The 14,768-nt window shown below is 45.9% G+C and overlaps 1 protein-coding gene across 8 annotated transcripts in view; it reads left to right on the forward strand.

Moving 5' to 3' along the window:
- Nucleotides 1-14,030, forward strand: part of tjp2a (tight junction protein 2a (zona occludens 2)) — a 28,415-nt gene extending 14,385 nt beyond the window's left edge. For 3 of the 8 annotated variants that reach the window (XM_068574879.1, XM_068574874.1, XM_068574878.1), the window contains 24 exons: nt 1,807-1,860; nt 3,622-3,746; nt 4,409-4,511; nt 4,642-5,443; nt 5,610-5,713; nt 6,059-6,212; nt 7,313-7,427; nt 7,927-8,057; nt 8,154-8,232; nt 8,391-8,541; nt 8,747-8,855; nt 9,570-9,789; nt 10,088-10,275; nt 10,355-10,450; nt 10,618-10,697; nt 10,783-10,993; nt 11,332-11,432; nt 11,544-11,768; nt 11,915-12,022; nt 12,321-12,521; nt 12,750-12,764; nt 12,987-13,064; nt 13,572-13,657; nt 13,763-14,030. In XM_068574879.1, coding sequence (XP_068430980.1) covers nt 1,807-1,860; nt 3,622-3,746; nt 4,409-4,511; nt 4,642-5,443; nt 5,610-5,713; nt 6,059-6,212; nt 7,313-7,427; nt 7,927-8,057; nt 8,154-8,232; nt 8,391-8,541; nt 8,747-8,855; nt 9,570-9,789; nt 10,088-10,275; nt 10,355-10,450; nt 10,618-10,697; nt 10,783-10,993; nt 11,332-11,432; nt 11,544-11,768; nt 11,915-12,022; nt 12,321-12,521; nt 12,750-12,764; nt 12,987-13,064; nt 13,572-13,657; nt 13,763-13,913 — 3,687 coding nt within the window. In that variant the 3' untranslated portion in view covers nt 13,914-14,030. Of the gene's footprint in view, nt 1-757; nt 883-1,806; nt 1,861-3,621; nt 3,747-4,408; nt 4,512-4,641; nt 5,444-5,609; nt 5,714-6,058; nt 6,213-7,312; nt 7,428-7,926; nt 8,058-8,153; nt 8,233-8,390; nt 8,542-8,746; nt 8,856-9,569; nt 9,790-10,087; nt 10,276-10,354; nt 10,451-10,617; nt 10,698-10,782; nt 10,994-11,331; nt 11,433-11,543; nt 11,769-11,914; nt 12,023-12,320; nt 12,522-12,749; nt 12,765-12,986; nt 13,065-13,571; nt 13,658-13,762 lie in introns of those variants that run through there. The other 5 variants (XM_068574876.1, XM_068574881.1, XM_068574877.1 and 2 more) reach the window with 4 other exon arrangements.
- The last annotated feature ends 738 nt before the right edge of the window (nt 14,031-14,768 follow it).

Raw genomic sequence — 14,768 nt, forward strand, 5'->3', positions numbered from 1 at the left:
GTCGACCATCCCTTCACTCGTCGGGAGTCCATTTCATGATGAACATTTCAAAGTGCAGTGCCAAAGCAAAGATCCTCTCCTCTGTTGTCTTTTTCTCTGCATTGTGTAGTGCAGCATTTGTCCTGCTGTTGTTGTTTTTTAGTTTTTATTCACACGCAGTCCTGCTGCTGCTGCTCCTAGTCATCTGGTTTTTCGTTGTAGACCAGAAGATCAAAAAAAGTGGGTTATGATGGGTGAGCTACCGGCTCCAGTTGTGCCCCGTTTCACTAAGCCCGGACCTGAGCTGTCAGCAGCACACAGATTTCCCTTTTAGTTGCTAAAAATAATTTTAAAATCCTAACCGTTGTGCCGTCACTAACTCTGATTTGCACTCTGCGCATGCTAAGTGTTTGTCTTCTCTGAGGTGTGCAAATCCTCTCTCAAAGTTAGAAGAGCGTATGATTTATCTTCAAATCTGAGCAGAGATCAAACCCCAAATGTGCGGCGTGAAGTATTTATTTATTTTTCCTGTTGTGTTTGCGGATGAAAGCTCGGGGTGTTTGATCACCGCGTCCGTGTGCAGAAGTTGGTGTGTCTGTATGTTTACACTGTCTGCCGACGGTGGGATTTGTGCTGAATGTAGGCCAGCAGAATCCCTCTTACGTCAAAGGCGGGCGGGCGGGCGGGCGGGCGGGCAGATGCAGGAAGAGAGCTGCTGCTGGTTGAGCAGCTGTGACCATGGAGGAGGTTGTGGCGCACATCAGTCTGCCAGAGCACCGCTGGCGGTGAACAGGGAGAGACGCAGATAGGAAGAGACGGAGAGCGCCGACGATGAAGACCGTCCTCAGCCTGCACAGGAAATGGGCCCACGCGGTCAAGACCATACGTATCCTTCAGGGAATTGTGAGTCTGTTTCTGCTACAGATGTGTTCGGGTCCGTGGGCAGCTGGACCCGACCGGTCCTGTGAAGGATGCTGCTGTTGGGTAGTTTTGTCCGTCAGAAATGTTGAGTCTAGTTTTGACATTGTAATCAGGGATCCAGAATCACAGAAAAAGTGGCATTAAGTTTTAAAATGATCCTTTAGGATAAACATGTATTTGATCGTCTGATGTAAGTAACAAACTCAAACTGACTCAATGGGACGGTTTTGTAGAGAAGTTGAGATATGAGCTTTGTTTTTGAATTTTTCCACATTCACTTGTTCTTAAATGGAGTAGTTTTGACACAAGTTGGATGGACTGATTGGATCATTGATCTTTCATTATAAGTCACTGATCGGGAAACTGATAATTATTTTTAAAAAAGTTTAAAAAAAATAAATGAATACTGGTTTCAGCTCTCAAATGCAAATATACGGTTGTTTCCCTCTATAGGGTTTGACACCTTTTTTTTTTTTTTTTACTATGTCGGAGAACAAAACTAATTTCCAGAGGGTTTGGGCTCTAGTAAAGTCTTATTAGTCCTGACAAATAATGAAACAAAGATTGTCATTTAAATTAATGATAAAAGACCTCGCTGTGTTGTTAGCGGTTTGGTTGTTGAATGACGTTCAGCCGGTGTGTATCTTATGGTTGATTTATGTAACCTGGTGGCTTCCTGGAGCACGCTGTACTTTCACCCTGAACCATTCTGATTCTCATCAATATTGAATCAACACGAGACCAAAGTTTTTTTGTTTTGAAGCGGTGCTGTCATTGTTCTTCTCGTTGTGTAACGACAGCGGTGTGCTACTGTGAACTAGCTTTGTCGTTCCATCACGTAATACATTATTAATCTGGCCAGTGAAATGAAAACGACCCGCGGTAATCTTTCCCTTCTCTCCACAGAACCCGGTGATGGAGGAGACCGTGTGGGAGCAGTACACCGTGACTCTGCAGAGGGTGAGTCCATCTGCCCTGAAACACTCCAGAGCGACTCTCATTCATAGTATTTACATTTTTAGCAATAAACACAGGCCGTTGTACTCGCTGCGTCACAGAGCGGGTGTTTACATGATTAGTTTGACGCGGTGCAGTCAAATAACTGTTAAGAGAGAACCCAGACTACAGGCATTAGAGACACCCCCCCCACCTGACCTCTGAAGGAGAAATAAAAAATGTCAGTACTCTGTGCTACTGACACATTCAGGATGGAAGAAATAATGGCTAGTTACAGCATCGTGTGTGTGTGTCACATCTGTGCCATATCTCGCCACCAGTTAACCAGGTTCACCAGTTTAACCAGTTCACCAAGTTAACCAGGTTTTGAGACCCCTGTTAATGTTGTACCACGTGTACGACTGTGTGAGCCAAGCGAACCAGTTGAGCTTTAGGTAATCATCATGATGAGCTCATTGTCTCCTGCTGTGGTTCACTGGAGCCAGAAAAGCAGATTTGGTGCATAAAGGTCTGCCGGAGGCCTTTGACCCCCCCGCCCCCAACTCTCGACCCCACCACAGCCAGCTGTCACTCTCTGCTCTGTACATCTACAATTGTATTCTCTTCCACCATTTGATATCTGAGTTTTGCCTCTGCCTCCCACACAGCATCGCTCACCTTGTTGAAGGAAGGAAGGGAGGAATAATCACAAATCATTAAACATTGGGACGTTTATTGGCATTATCACAGAATCACCACACAATATATCGTACACTGTACAGTAACAATAAGTGCCGTATGTGAGTGACTCTTTCACTGGCTTTAATGGGAAGGCACCACATGCATCCCTGTACACGCATGCACTCATTTACAAATGGGTACCCATTAAGTCCTGTCACCTCTTGCATGAACTGCTGGTTGGAACGACAACATAGCATGGGCTTCCTTGGCTTTACAGTATTTTCTGTCATTGACAAAAGAAAAAAAAGGTTTTTATAGCAGTGTAATGATTTTTCTACTTTCACTTTGTTTTTTTATTGCTTCGAGAAGACTCTCTGGCGTCGGGCAAAAAGCCCGACCTCATCATGAAATGTCTGGGAGCGGATGATGTGTATTATCCACCATGAAATATTTTGTTACGCAAAAGTATTGTTGGTTTTTTTTGTAACAGATTTTGATTATATCAGCGGTAAAGAGACGTATTCTCCTTTGTGCCTTCATTTTTTACCTCTGGAGGTTTCTAATTTCCTTCCCCCTCTAAAGCCATCTGCTACAGACGGTGGTGAATTGTACGGGGCTTTTTATTTATTTTTAAATACAGATGGAAGGGAAGGGATAAAGAGGCAGGGTCACGAAATCTCTGACCTAATCTCATCTGGGCAAACTGGAGCAGTGGCAGGTGGAATCATTGTAAGCTCAACGTTTCCACAGGAATAAAAAATATATACCTCCTTTTTAAAAAAGTGTGCAGTGAATGCCATCGGGCTCTCACACACTTGAGAAACATTATGAGGTCGAGGATGAGCGTCGTTCATTGCACTCGACATGCACACGGCGCTGCACCACTGCAGTCGGACATCACACCGGAGTGCACAACTGTAATCGCTATCAGAGTCGCAATCAAAATCCCTTTGTTCACCATGTACAATACACATACAGCCAGGATAATACACTCAGCTGACACACACCACAGGGATTACAGGACCCCACCCCCTCTCTCTCTCTCACACACTCACTGTGACCACGAGATTTGTGTGTTTTCATTTTCTTTTCATTTTTTTTCAGGATCCAAAGATGGGGTTTGGCATCGCAGTGTCAGGGGGGCGAGACAACCCGAATGACGAAAGTGGAGAGACGTCCATTGTGGTGTCCGACGTCCTACAGGGAGGACCTGGAGATGGCTTCTTGTTGTGCGTACACTTGTTGCTCATGATTTTAGGAGGAAAACACCACAGAGTACACTCAGAAAACATTTGCAGACTTTAAAGCAGTTTAAAGCAGTTTAAAATATGTTTGGCAGGATAAATATATAATTTAAAGTTGTTGTTTATCTTTGTGATGAAGTGCCTTTGTCTGTTCAGGGTTTATTTAAATTACCACAGGATTGGCCCAAAGCAGATATTCCTGTCTGGCTAATTTATTCACTGTCATCCAGAACCTACAATTTTAAGATGTCTGAAGTTACTCATCCATTATAGTGGACTTCATCCACATCGTCGCCCACACTGCAAAACAAACCCAAGACTAATTTCATCAGTTAATTCATCAGTATAACATTCATATTTCCTTTCATGTGACAACTGACAACAAAAAGGATTAGTGACTAGACTAAGCTGTCCGGAATATTTTAATAGCCCAAAGGATTTATTTCCCAACTTGTAGCAGTCACGTTATAGGACTTAGTGGGAGGACAACTTTCAGAACAGAAAGTCACTTAAGATTAAAATATGAAATGTACCTATACCTTTATTTTTGCAATAGGCATCCACATTTAGCAGCCTGAGAACACCCAAACTACCAGATTTCTTTCTGCATGTTGCATGAGCTCATATCAATGTGTGTTTGTGTTCAGTGAGAATGACCGAGTGATACAGGTGAACGCCATTCCCATGGAGGGGGCCATCCACTCCTTCGCTGTCCAGACCCTCAGGAAGTGTGGCAAAGTAGCAAAAATTGTAAGTTTAGCTTTTGCTTTGAAGCTTGTTCTCCTTTTCATGCTTTGTAAATAATGTTGTACCAAGTCTACCCTCGGATACCAATAAAGTAACCAACCCAAAATGTATTGTATGCACATCTATGTAACAGACAGTCAAGAGGCCCAGGAAGGTTCCGGTAAATATTCAGAACCGTCCCCCGTCACCCGATGACAGGGTCTTTAACAACGACTACAATGAAGATTACAACTACGAGCAGGACCGCCGCAGCGTGTACAGCGGCCGGAGTGGAGGCGGGCGGGACCACAGCCTGGAGAGGGAGCGAGGCGGCGCAGGCTACACGGATTCTGGCTACCAAACACGTGAGCGTGACTACGACCGGGACTATGACCGTGACTACGACCGGGACTACGACCGTCGGGAACGGGGCAGGAGCATGGAGAGAGACCTGAGCCCGGACCAGCAGTACAGGAGGGACGGCAGCCGAGGTCGCACTTTGGACAGAGATCGCAGCCCGGATCGCTCCTACAAGGGCAACCATAGCCCGGACCGCCGCTACCGCAGCGAGCGCACACTAGACAGAGGCCACAGTCCCGATCGGCGCTACCGCAGCGAACGAGCCCTTGACCGGCAGGTCAGCCCAGACAGACGCTACCGCAGCGAGCGGACGCTGGACCGCATCGACAGCCCAGACCTGCGCTACGGGCGCGAAAGCCACAGCCCGCCGCGAGGACGCGGACGCGAGCACAGCTTCGAGCGCGGACGCGAACACGCCCCCAGTGACCCGAGGAAGTTCGAGGAGCCGCTGAGGAAGAGGAATGGGAGCCGGGATCGTCTGGAGCGTTCGCCGTCACCTGCTGCCATGCCAATCCCTCTGGCCCGCCCCGCCCGGGACATGGAGCCGCTAGAGATACCCATGAATGTGCTGCTGCTGAAGAACCGTCCCAACGAAGGTGAGAAACTGATGAACCACTTGCAGTCGGTGCTGAAGCAGATATTATGTTTTTAACCAACTACGGCGGCTTTTTTTTGTACGCTGTAGAGATTGTTTATGTATTCATGTGTTATTCTACAAAGATGATTATTTCTTTTACCATTCCCCCCCACGCCCCTTCTTAGAGTATGGCCTTCGTCTTGGCAGTCAGCTCTTCATCAAAGAGATGACAAGCACGGGACTGGCCTGCAGAGATGGAAAACTGCAGGAAGGGGACATTATATTAAAGGTAGGGTGAAGGTTTTTCTTCTGAGTGCAGGTTAAGAACAAGCTTTGTGTCTAAATAGAATTGTATATTAAATTTGAACTCCAACTTCTGGTGTGGGGCTTGAATGTGATTATTTGAGATGCCTATTTAAGTTTTATTTCTATCTAATTTGAAAAGTAAATCAAAAGACATGAAGACTTCTTTCTTGTTTTTTATTTCTTGGAAGTTTCAAACCTCTCATAATCACTCTCTCTCTCTCCATACCAATTCAGTTTGAATACATGACTGCGAGGGGGGTCGTACAGTTTGCGTTGCTTCTTTAGTGAGTGCAGTGATAACCATCCGACTCCCGTTCCTTTCTGTCAGATTAACGGCACTGTGACTGAAAACCTGTCACTCAGCGACGCAGGGAAGCTGATCGAGAAGTCCCGCGGGAAGCTGCAGCTAATGGTGCAGAGAGACAATCAGCAAGTGCTGATCCGAGTCCCCCCGATGGTCGACAGCGACTCGGAGCTCGATGGTGAGAGACACTCGAAACTGAAAAGCAGCAGGTCCTATCCATCGTAAAGGCAAACCTCGCGAGTGGCTGCCATCAGCGTATAGAAACCCGCTGCATATAAACTTCATAATCAACTGTAGAAACATTGTTGCTGTTGTGTGTTGTATTTATCCACCAAAAGTGTTTCCCCTTCATAAAATAAAAGTTTTACTAACATCAGTTTTTAGTTTTATTTAAGGTGTGCAAATATTTATACATAAAAAATAAAAAAGCGCTATAAGCTAACTGGAGATTCACCAAAATATCATCATTATTGTTTTCTACTGTCATGATTACACACTCTTTTATACCTGGTTTTACGGTCACATGACTGGATGGTGTGCTGTGATTGGTTGGGACCAATCTAGATAAGTGGTGTGAGTGGATTGTTCAATGACCAAACGTTTGCAGGGAGGCGGGGTGAGATAGCCGGAAGACTTGTGACCCATTTTGTCTGTTTTTGGGTGTGTGTGTGCGCGTGCGTGCGTTTGTGTGTGCGCGTGCGCGTGTACGTGTGTGTGTGAACGTGCTCACTTGCCTCAGGCAGGGTGATCTAATCCGCCATCATAATCTGCTATTGGATATGACAGAATTTCATTATTGTTCAGGTCGGCACCGTAGCGGCCGTCCATTGTTGCTCTCTGTGAATGCCTCTGAGAACAATAAAGGACGATTGTGTTGCGTGAAGAGTCGCAGCTCTGCGAGGTCAAAATCACCGGAAGTGCGTCTCCGTAATTTGGATTTGTAATGGATTGCTGCGCTTCCGTTAATCATGATGCACTTGAAATACGTAGAAACACAATCCAGCTTTTGAGCCGGTACTACACGTAATCACTGGGCACGCTCCTTTTTTGTACTGATGTGACCTTCATTTGTGTGCGTTAGTTCCCTTTTCTGCTTCCCTGAACTGTAGGCCATCTGAATCATGTAAACAAATGAAGGAGACATTTTCTCCTTCATTTTCCAGACATGCTTTTTAGTCTTTTTAGACATGAAGACAATACAAAGCCCTAAAGATCTCATGGTCACTTACAGCTTAAGGATGCTTTAATTTTCACTGTGTTTGTTGTTGTGTGTTGCAGATATCTCCGAGATCGAGTCGTACCGCTCTTACTCTCCACAGGATGACAGGCGGGGCCACCACCACTCCGACCTCTCCTCCCACTCCTCCAATGAGAGGCTTAGAGAGAAGCCTAGGTAAGCTGTCACTAAATCTTGAGCCATGGGAAGTATTTATTTTCCTCTACGCGAGAATTGAACTGCCTGCTTGCAGAGTTTTTGTTATGATCAAAGCCCCAAAGAGTCCGCTGAGATATCCCGAGCGATTGTATTCTATGTGTGTTGCTCAGTAGAGCAGGAAAATCAGGACAATGCAGGATTATGTTGATTTGTGTTTCATGAAGCTTAGCCAATCACATGAAAAAAGTGACAGTGGTGATCATTTTAATTATGATTGATATTTTTTTTTTACTAATCTCTACAGGAATTTTTCTGCAGTGACTAAGCGCTATGATGGTTGATTTGTCTGTATTTATTCTTCATCAGCCATTTTGTGGTTTTCTTGATAGTATTGACATTTTTGGGACTGAGAGATGACAAGCAACAATGGTCGCCAGCAGAACTGACGATGTGGTCACCAGAATATTTTTATTGGAGATTCCTCAGATTGTGATACTTGAATTTGTGAAATTACCAGAGAGGACCCACCCAACAGACTGGCCAAAATGGGCGCCATGCCAACGCCTTTCAGAGGTCCCGACAGGGTTGCAGAAGACAAGCCGTCTTTGCCGGCGGAGAGGGAGGAGCCACGGTCAGAAACTCCGCCAGGTACATAAGTTTCTCCTTTTGAGTGTATAAAACTTATAATTAACTAGTTTTGAGTCAAACATTATGAACCTGTTTCTTCTGTTTCTTCACTACCAGCAGTCACTGCAGCCCCGAGGGTTCATGCTCCTCCTAAGTTGCCACTGAAGCCGAGCATAGAGGACCAGGAGGTTTATGGGTCAGTACATTGCAAATGGTTATTCAGTGGGGTTTTTTTAACCACACTGTTAGATCAGCTCTCTCTGGGTTCTGAAACCAGAGACCCAGAGTTCACAAATGCCTATGAAATGATATCTTCCGTCCTTCCTGTAATGAGATCTTCCTTCCATCGACCAGGCCGAACACGGTGATGGTGCGTTTCCACAAAGGGGACAGCGTGGGTCTGAGGCTGGCAGGGGGGAATGATGTAGGCATCTTCATCGCCGGGGTTCAAGAGGACAGCGCCGCTGAGCAGGAGGGTCTCCGAACAGGAGACCAGATCATGAAGGTGAGACTTAATGACCCACGTTTAGGATGTGTCTGTAGGTACCAACTGGTGCACAGCTCTGTACACAAAGCACTAAGACATCAAATGAGTCTAATTAAAGTGATGCAAAAACAACATCATCAAATCAACAATCCATGGGGTATTTATTCCTGTTCTATACTCTACGTCTCTCTTAAGGTGTTTCTTGTCTTATGGTCTGTTTTAGGTGAACAACATGGACTTTCGATGCATGGTGCGCGAGGATGCCGTCCTCTACCTCCTGGAGATTCCCAAAGGAGAAGATGTGACCATTCTCGCTCAAAGCAAACCTGAAGGTACTGGACTGCATGGGGAATGGCTGCTAGGGGTGTGTGATATATATAGACTGGCTGGTGGGGGAGGGGCTTGTTGTACATGGGACGTATTACATCATCATGTCTCAAACATTAAGCACAAATATTAATCGTCACATAACTTTTCTTTTAAGCAACTGGCATTCGTGTTTCGTTTCTCCTGTGGCTCCTCTCCTCTCCCAGATGCACTCGCCAAGGAGAGCCTGTGTGTGGTTTATGAGCAGGGCTGTTTGTATTGGGGGGTGTATTCAGATCCAGAGGGAAGCAGTGAACAGGGAAAGGGCCGAGAGAGCAAGAGCTAAAAAGTGAGACCTAACTTTCTACGTGTTGAGGTGGCAAGGGTCATGGAGAATGCCAGCATCCACTTAAAGTACGACAAACTAGCTTCCATGTTTTGTGTTGTGTGTATGCCAGCCACTACGGTAGGAGCGTAGCTCCTAATGCAACTAATACAAATCCGTATTGCCATAAATAACAATAGTTAAGAAGGACAGATGAATTTAACGCACAGCAAAAACCAGAGTTGACAAACTGGCACTTAAAGAAATGTCTAGAATATTGTTGGATATGAAGACATAGCAAAGCAGTGAACCCAGAACTGTGCCATCACATCCATGTTTGAAGCGGTCGAGGTTTAGCTCTTAGTTTAGTTTTGTGGATCCCGTCTTGTGACACTTCACTTGTGTTCTGTTTCAGTGTACAAGGACATTTTAGCGTCTGGCAGAGGGGATTCTTTCTTCATCAGGACGCACTTTGAGTACGAGAAGGAGGCTCCTCAGAGCCTCCCTTTCTCTAGAGGAGAGATCTTCAAAGTGACGGACACACTTTATGACGGCAAACTTGGCAACTGGCTGGCAATCCGCTCTGACAAAGACAACCAGTTGCAGGAGAAGGGAATCATCCCCAACAAGAGCAGGTGTGTGCAGAGTCGTGGTGTTTCACACATGCAGGGAGTGTTTTGTTAAATGAATTGACACGAGATGTGTGCGTCTGTGGTCGGCCATGCTAGCACAGTCGTTCACTGGCTTCAGAGTAGATGGCAACAACTGGAACTACTGGTCTGCCGTACAGTCCAGCAGTACAAGGCTCCGCTTCATCAAACAGAACAGCCTTGATCATTAGTCGGGGTGCAAGTCACAGCTCGGCGCATCCCCCAGTTTAGGATTCACTGTTCGCTGATGCCTAACTAAAGCTCTTTTTTTTTTATCTCACAGAGCAGAGCAAATGTCCAACGTTCAGAATGCTGCTCGGGTGGCATCGGGCAACGACAGAGGAGACTTCTGGAGGCTGAGAGGTCAAAGGGCGGCGAAGAAGAAAGACTTGCGCAAGAGCCGAGAAGACCTGAGTGCAGCTCCGGTCAGCACAAAATTCCCTGCGTATGAGAGGGTGGTCTTGCGTGAAGGTACCTAAAAAAACACAAAGTATATATTGGCATGTTTTCTCTTTCTACTTGTGACTACACACCTGTGTGTTCTGCTCAGCTGGTTTCAGGAGGCCTGTGGTGATATTTGGGCCCATTTCCGACGCAGTGAATGAAAAACTGGGCAACGACATGCCGGGCGAGTTTGTTGTCGCCAGTAAGTGCTTTCCCCATCACCTGTTCATGTTTAAATTTGTAGTGCAGCACACTTTGTTGTATAACATACCTTTTTTATATAGTGAAAATGAGGTGTGATGGATTATTGCGCATGTATATCATTCTGCATTGTGAATCTTTAAAACAAACGTTTGTATCCTCTCTCAGAAACGGAGCCCAAGGACGCAGGAAGTGAGAAATCCTCCGGAGTGGTGAGACTAAACACCATCAGACAAATCATTGAACAGGTATGTTGCACGAGAAAAAACAAAAAGTGTATTTCAGAAAATAATGTGAAGTCATTGACATTCAACTACCTCACGTTTTCCTCAGGACCGTCATGCTCTGCTGGACGTGACGCCCAAAGCTGTGGACACTCTGAACTACACCCAGTGGTACCCTATCGTCATCTTCCTGAACCCGGACAGCAAGCAAGGCGTCAAGACCATGAGGAGCCGCCTGGTGCCCGGTTCCACCCGCAGCGCACGCAAGCTGTACGAGCAGGCCGTCAAGCTGAGGAAGACCTGCTCGCACCTTTTCACTGGTGGGTTTTGCTACGAAAGTGACACAGCATGATGGCAATCTTAATAAATCGCTTAATGTTACATGGTGCCTTTATGACTGTAAATAGTAACAATGAGCAATAATAGTCTGGCAATTGAAAAGCGATGACAATGGAAAAACTTAAATAAAATGCTTTTTTTTTTTTATCGAAAGGCTGAAATGATCCTTTAGCAGTCACACCTCTTGATTTAAGATAAAGCATTATTCTGGATGTTATTTTGTTCTCCGGTGTCTCATTGCGATTCACACGGATTTACTTCCCCATTGTTCAGGATTGTCGGGCTAACTTTGTGCCGTCTTCCTTGTCTCACCACTCAGCGACCGTTGACCTGACCTCGACCAATGACGCGTGGTACGGCAGCGTGAAGGATTCCATTCAGGAGCAGCAGGACCGAGCGGTGTGGGTGTGTGAGGGCAAGGTGGGTCTGATTCTCTGTGCGAGTGAAGTCAAATTTGTTCTGCGATGACAAGGGTGAGGATTTTGACCGAGCCGTGCGAGTTGTAACGCGTCACTTCTTAATCCGACTCAGTTGGACGGTTCGGAGGAGGACCTGGATCTCCACGATGACCGCATGTCCTACCTCTCGGCAATGAGCGTGGACTACCTGAGCATGGACAGCCGCCTCACCAGCGACTACGAGGACACAGCGGACGAGGGCGGGGCCTACACCGACAACGAGTTGGACGAAACGCTGGACGAGCCCCACCCGGTTTCTGCCATCAGTCGATCGTCGGAGCCCGTGCTGCCAGATGAGGTGAGAACGCCAATACGCTGTATGAAATACTGAGCGGCGCATACACTGGACTCGGGAGTGGGGGGGGCATTTAACGGATCCCCGTTCTGATTATCCTCACTGTTTCCATACCCTTACCCTGACAACCCTCCTGTGTCTGCGCGTAGAAGCCTCATCCTGAACCCCGGGCTCGAATGAGGTCGTTAGGGAGCAGAGAGATGCTGAACAGAGACCCCAGCCCTCCCCTCCCTCATTTTGTCCCCGAACCTCCGAAGGTGAGATCCTCCCCCGTCCTTCCTCCGTAACTACTCTATTTACCTACATCAATGAGTACAAAGTAAGCCTCAAGTTGCTTTTGCAGGTTCCACTTCATTTTGTATTTCATTTTTATTTCACTGATATTTTACACATCGCTGAACCTGAACTGGACAATCAATATTATTCCAAGATTTTGAGTTTTTTTGTTTTGTTTTGAGGGAGCGCGATCATCCTCACCAAAACGCCGTCTTTGACAGCTGCATGCAGATTTCAGAGTGCTCCAAAACGTCACAAACTGTCCTTTTCCCGTGACAGGTGCGGGCGCAGACTCGAACTGACTCATCCCGGAGCTATGACTCACACTCCAGCAGCACCATCAGCAGCGACGTCGTAGGCATAAACAAGCCGCTTCCCCCTCCCGTGGCCCTGAAACCCCCCGTCCCGCGTCACGGCCAGCCGTCAGAGGAGCAGGGCCCCGGGGACGAAGACCCCGCCAACAAATCCTTCCTGGGCAAGGTTAGTGAGATCACACGGCATTTTGTTTGACCAACGAGGGATGCAACTCGAGCAACAGATTTCTGTTCTGATCTATTAAATCTCAAATATCCCTTCCAAGTAATTCTCTGTGACGTTTTCCTGCTCGTCCAGCATTTTTCTTATGACGGAGACTTTGACTCACTTCTGAAATGCTTATTTATTTCATTTTCTTCCTCTTTCGCTTTCATTGCTTCTAATGTGAAATAGAAAATGGGTGATCAGGTAACTCAATATGTCTGCATCCGTCTTCAATGTTTGTAGCCCTCCTTTTTAAATTCCATAATAACTCATCTTTTGTAACAGTGTTCCATCATCATTTCATCAAGTGACACTGAGATGTTTCAGTTGACAGTCATTTTTATATTAAACCTGCTGTGTGGATGTGCCGTATCTACTATCTATCATATGGAATGGAACATAAATTGACATTTATTTGTCTCCTAGATAAAAGCTTTTGAGAAAATGGACCATCTGGCCCGAGCTCAGCGGATCCTGGAGCTGCAAGAGGCAGAAAATGCAAGAGTGAGTATTGTTGTTACTCATATCCCCGTCTGACATATGACAGTAATGTCAGCGAGCCTAGCACGTTGGTAAACAAAGATGAATATTCATTTCTTATTAATTCATGAGCTCCAGTGTATGGCTTAATTACGTAAAGGGTTGCGTGACCTGTAGACTCGCCTGAACCCCTCGCTGAGTGCTCGCTTGTTGCGTAATCAAACGCACCGATGGAGACTGCTCCAGAGGCAATGGTCTGTAGTTTTTGTCAGACAACTTCTCGTGGCCGTTTTCATTTTGTCCTGAAGGCCGAACCCGCGCTCTGCTACCACAATAAAGACGGAGTCACCAGACTCTCAAGTCCTGCTAGCACTCGCTCCACCGGGAGGAAACCCTAAATCTGTCGCTCTGCAACACAGAATGAAGCCCTCGGATTTCCCTTTGTTGTTGTCGTTGGGGAAAGAACAGTTGGTCAATGACGAGACATATCCGGTTGGCGCTCCTTCTGATCTCGGTCTTCTCTCTGCACAGTTGGAAATCGCCCAGAAGCATCCGGACATCTACGCCATCCCAATGAAACCGCCAAAACCCAACCTCAACCGTCCTCAGCCAATAGGGTGAGGGCATCGCTAAGATATTGTAGGGTTTTTACCTTTTTTTATTTCTATGAAAGAAAAAGCTAAAACGCTGGATCATTGTGGTGTGGGTGTGTGCGTTTTCAGTTCAAGCTCCAATCCCGAGCAGGCCTACAGGCCGCCGCACTCTGAGTCCAGAGGCTACGAGGACGATGAGGCGGAGTACCGCAGGCAGCTGGCCGACCAGACCAAGAAAGGGTACTACAATCCTCAGAGATACAATGACACTGAGCTGTAGGCCGCGGCATCTTCTCTGCACACGGCTGGTTTCCTCCCACGTCATCGCTCCAGGCAGACACCTTGCCATGTTGCCATGGTAACAACATATAAAAACTTTACCTTGATGTTAACTTAAGTTTTTGTTTGCGTTCCTATTTCTGAAAAGAATTCCAGACAATTTTCAATACACACACACACACACACACATACACAGTGTATATTGGCAAATTGTGAGTTTTTTTATGATTTGTTGTGTCTGAAGAGGTTTTATTTTCCCACATTACTTTAATAGCTACCGGTAGCCCTATTTTATTTCTCATGCATTACCATTACATTTGAGTTAGCGCTGAGCATGTTCTCCTGAAAGATAAACAGCCCAGGAGGTTGTTAAACGTTTTCTGTAGTTTTGATTTACTCGAGCTGTTCGCGTGCCTGTTTGGAGCGGGCTGCTTGTTTAGCCCAGACAGAAATCTGGAAAGGAACAATATTGCAAATATACAAATTGAGCAAGGACAGCTACCAATTTAAAAGAGTGTTTTAAGGATTCTAGTTTGCCTTCAGATCATCAAGTTGGAGGAACGTTCGTGGGCTTTTCAAAGATCGCCAGGTTTTTATCTTTTAGAAAAACAGATGATTACCTCTGTTACTGGAATGAATTTCATGACGAGGCAGAAACTGGAGCTAAAACCATTAAACTATATATATATATATATATATATATATATATATATATATATATATATATATATATATATATATATATATATATGGTACTGTAGATTATGTACAATATCTAGACTTTTTTTCATCCAATTAGCAGTTGCGTGTGACACCAATATTCTGCTGACCCTGCACACCATGAACGAGCTTGTTT

This window comes from Clinocottus analis, unplaced genomic scaffold (assembly GCF_023055335.1).
Source record: "Clinocottus analis isolate CAN_PGR_092001 unplaced genomic scaffold, fCliAna1.0.p SCAF_13, whole genome shotgun sequence".
Taxonomy (NCBI): domain Eukaryota; kingdom Metazoa; phylum Chordata; class Actinopteri; order Perciformes; family Cottidae; genus Clinocottus; species Clinocottus analis.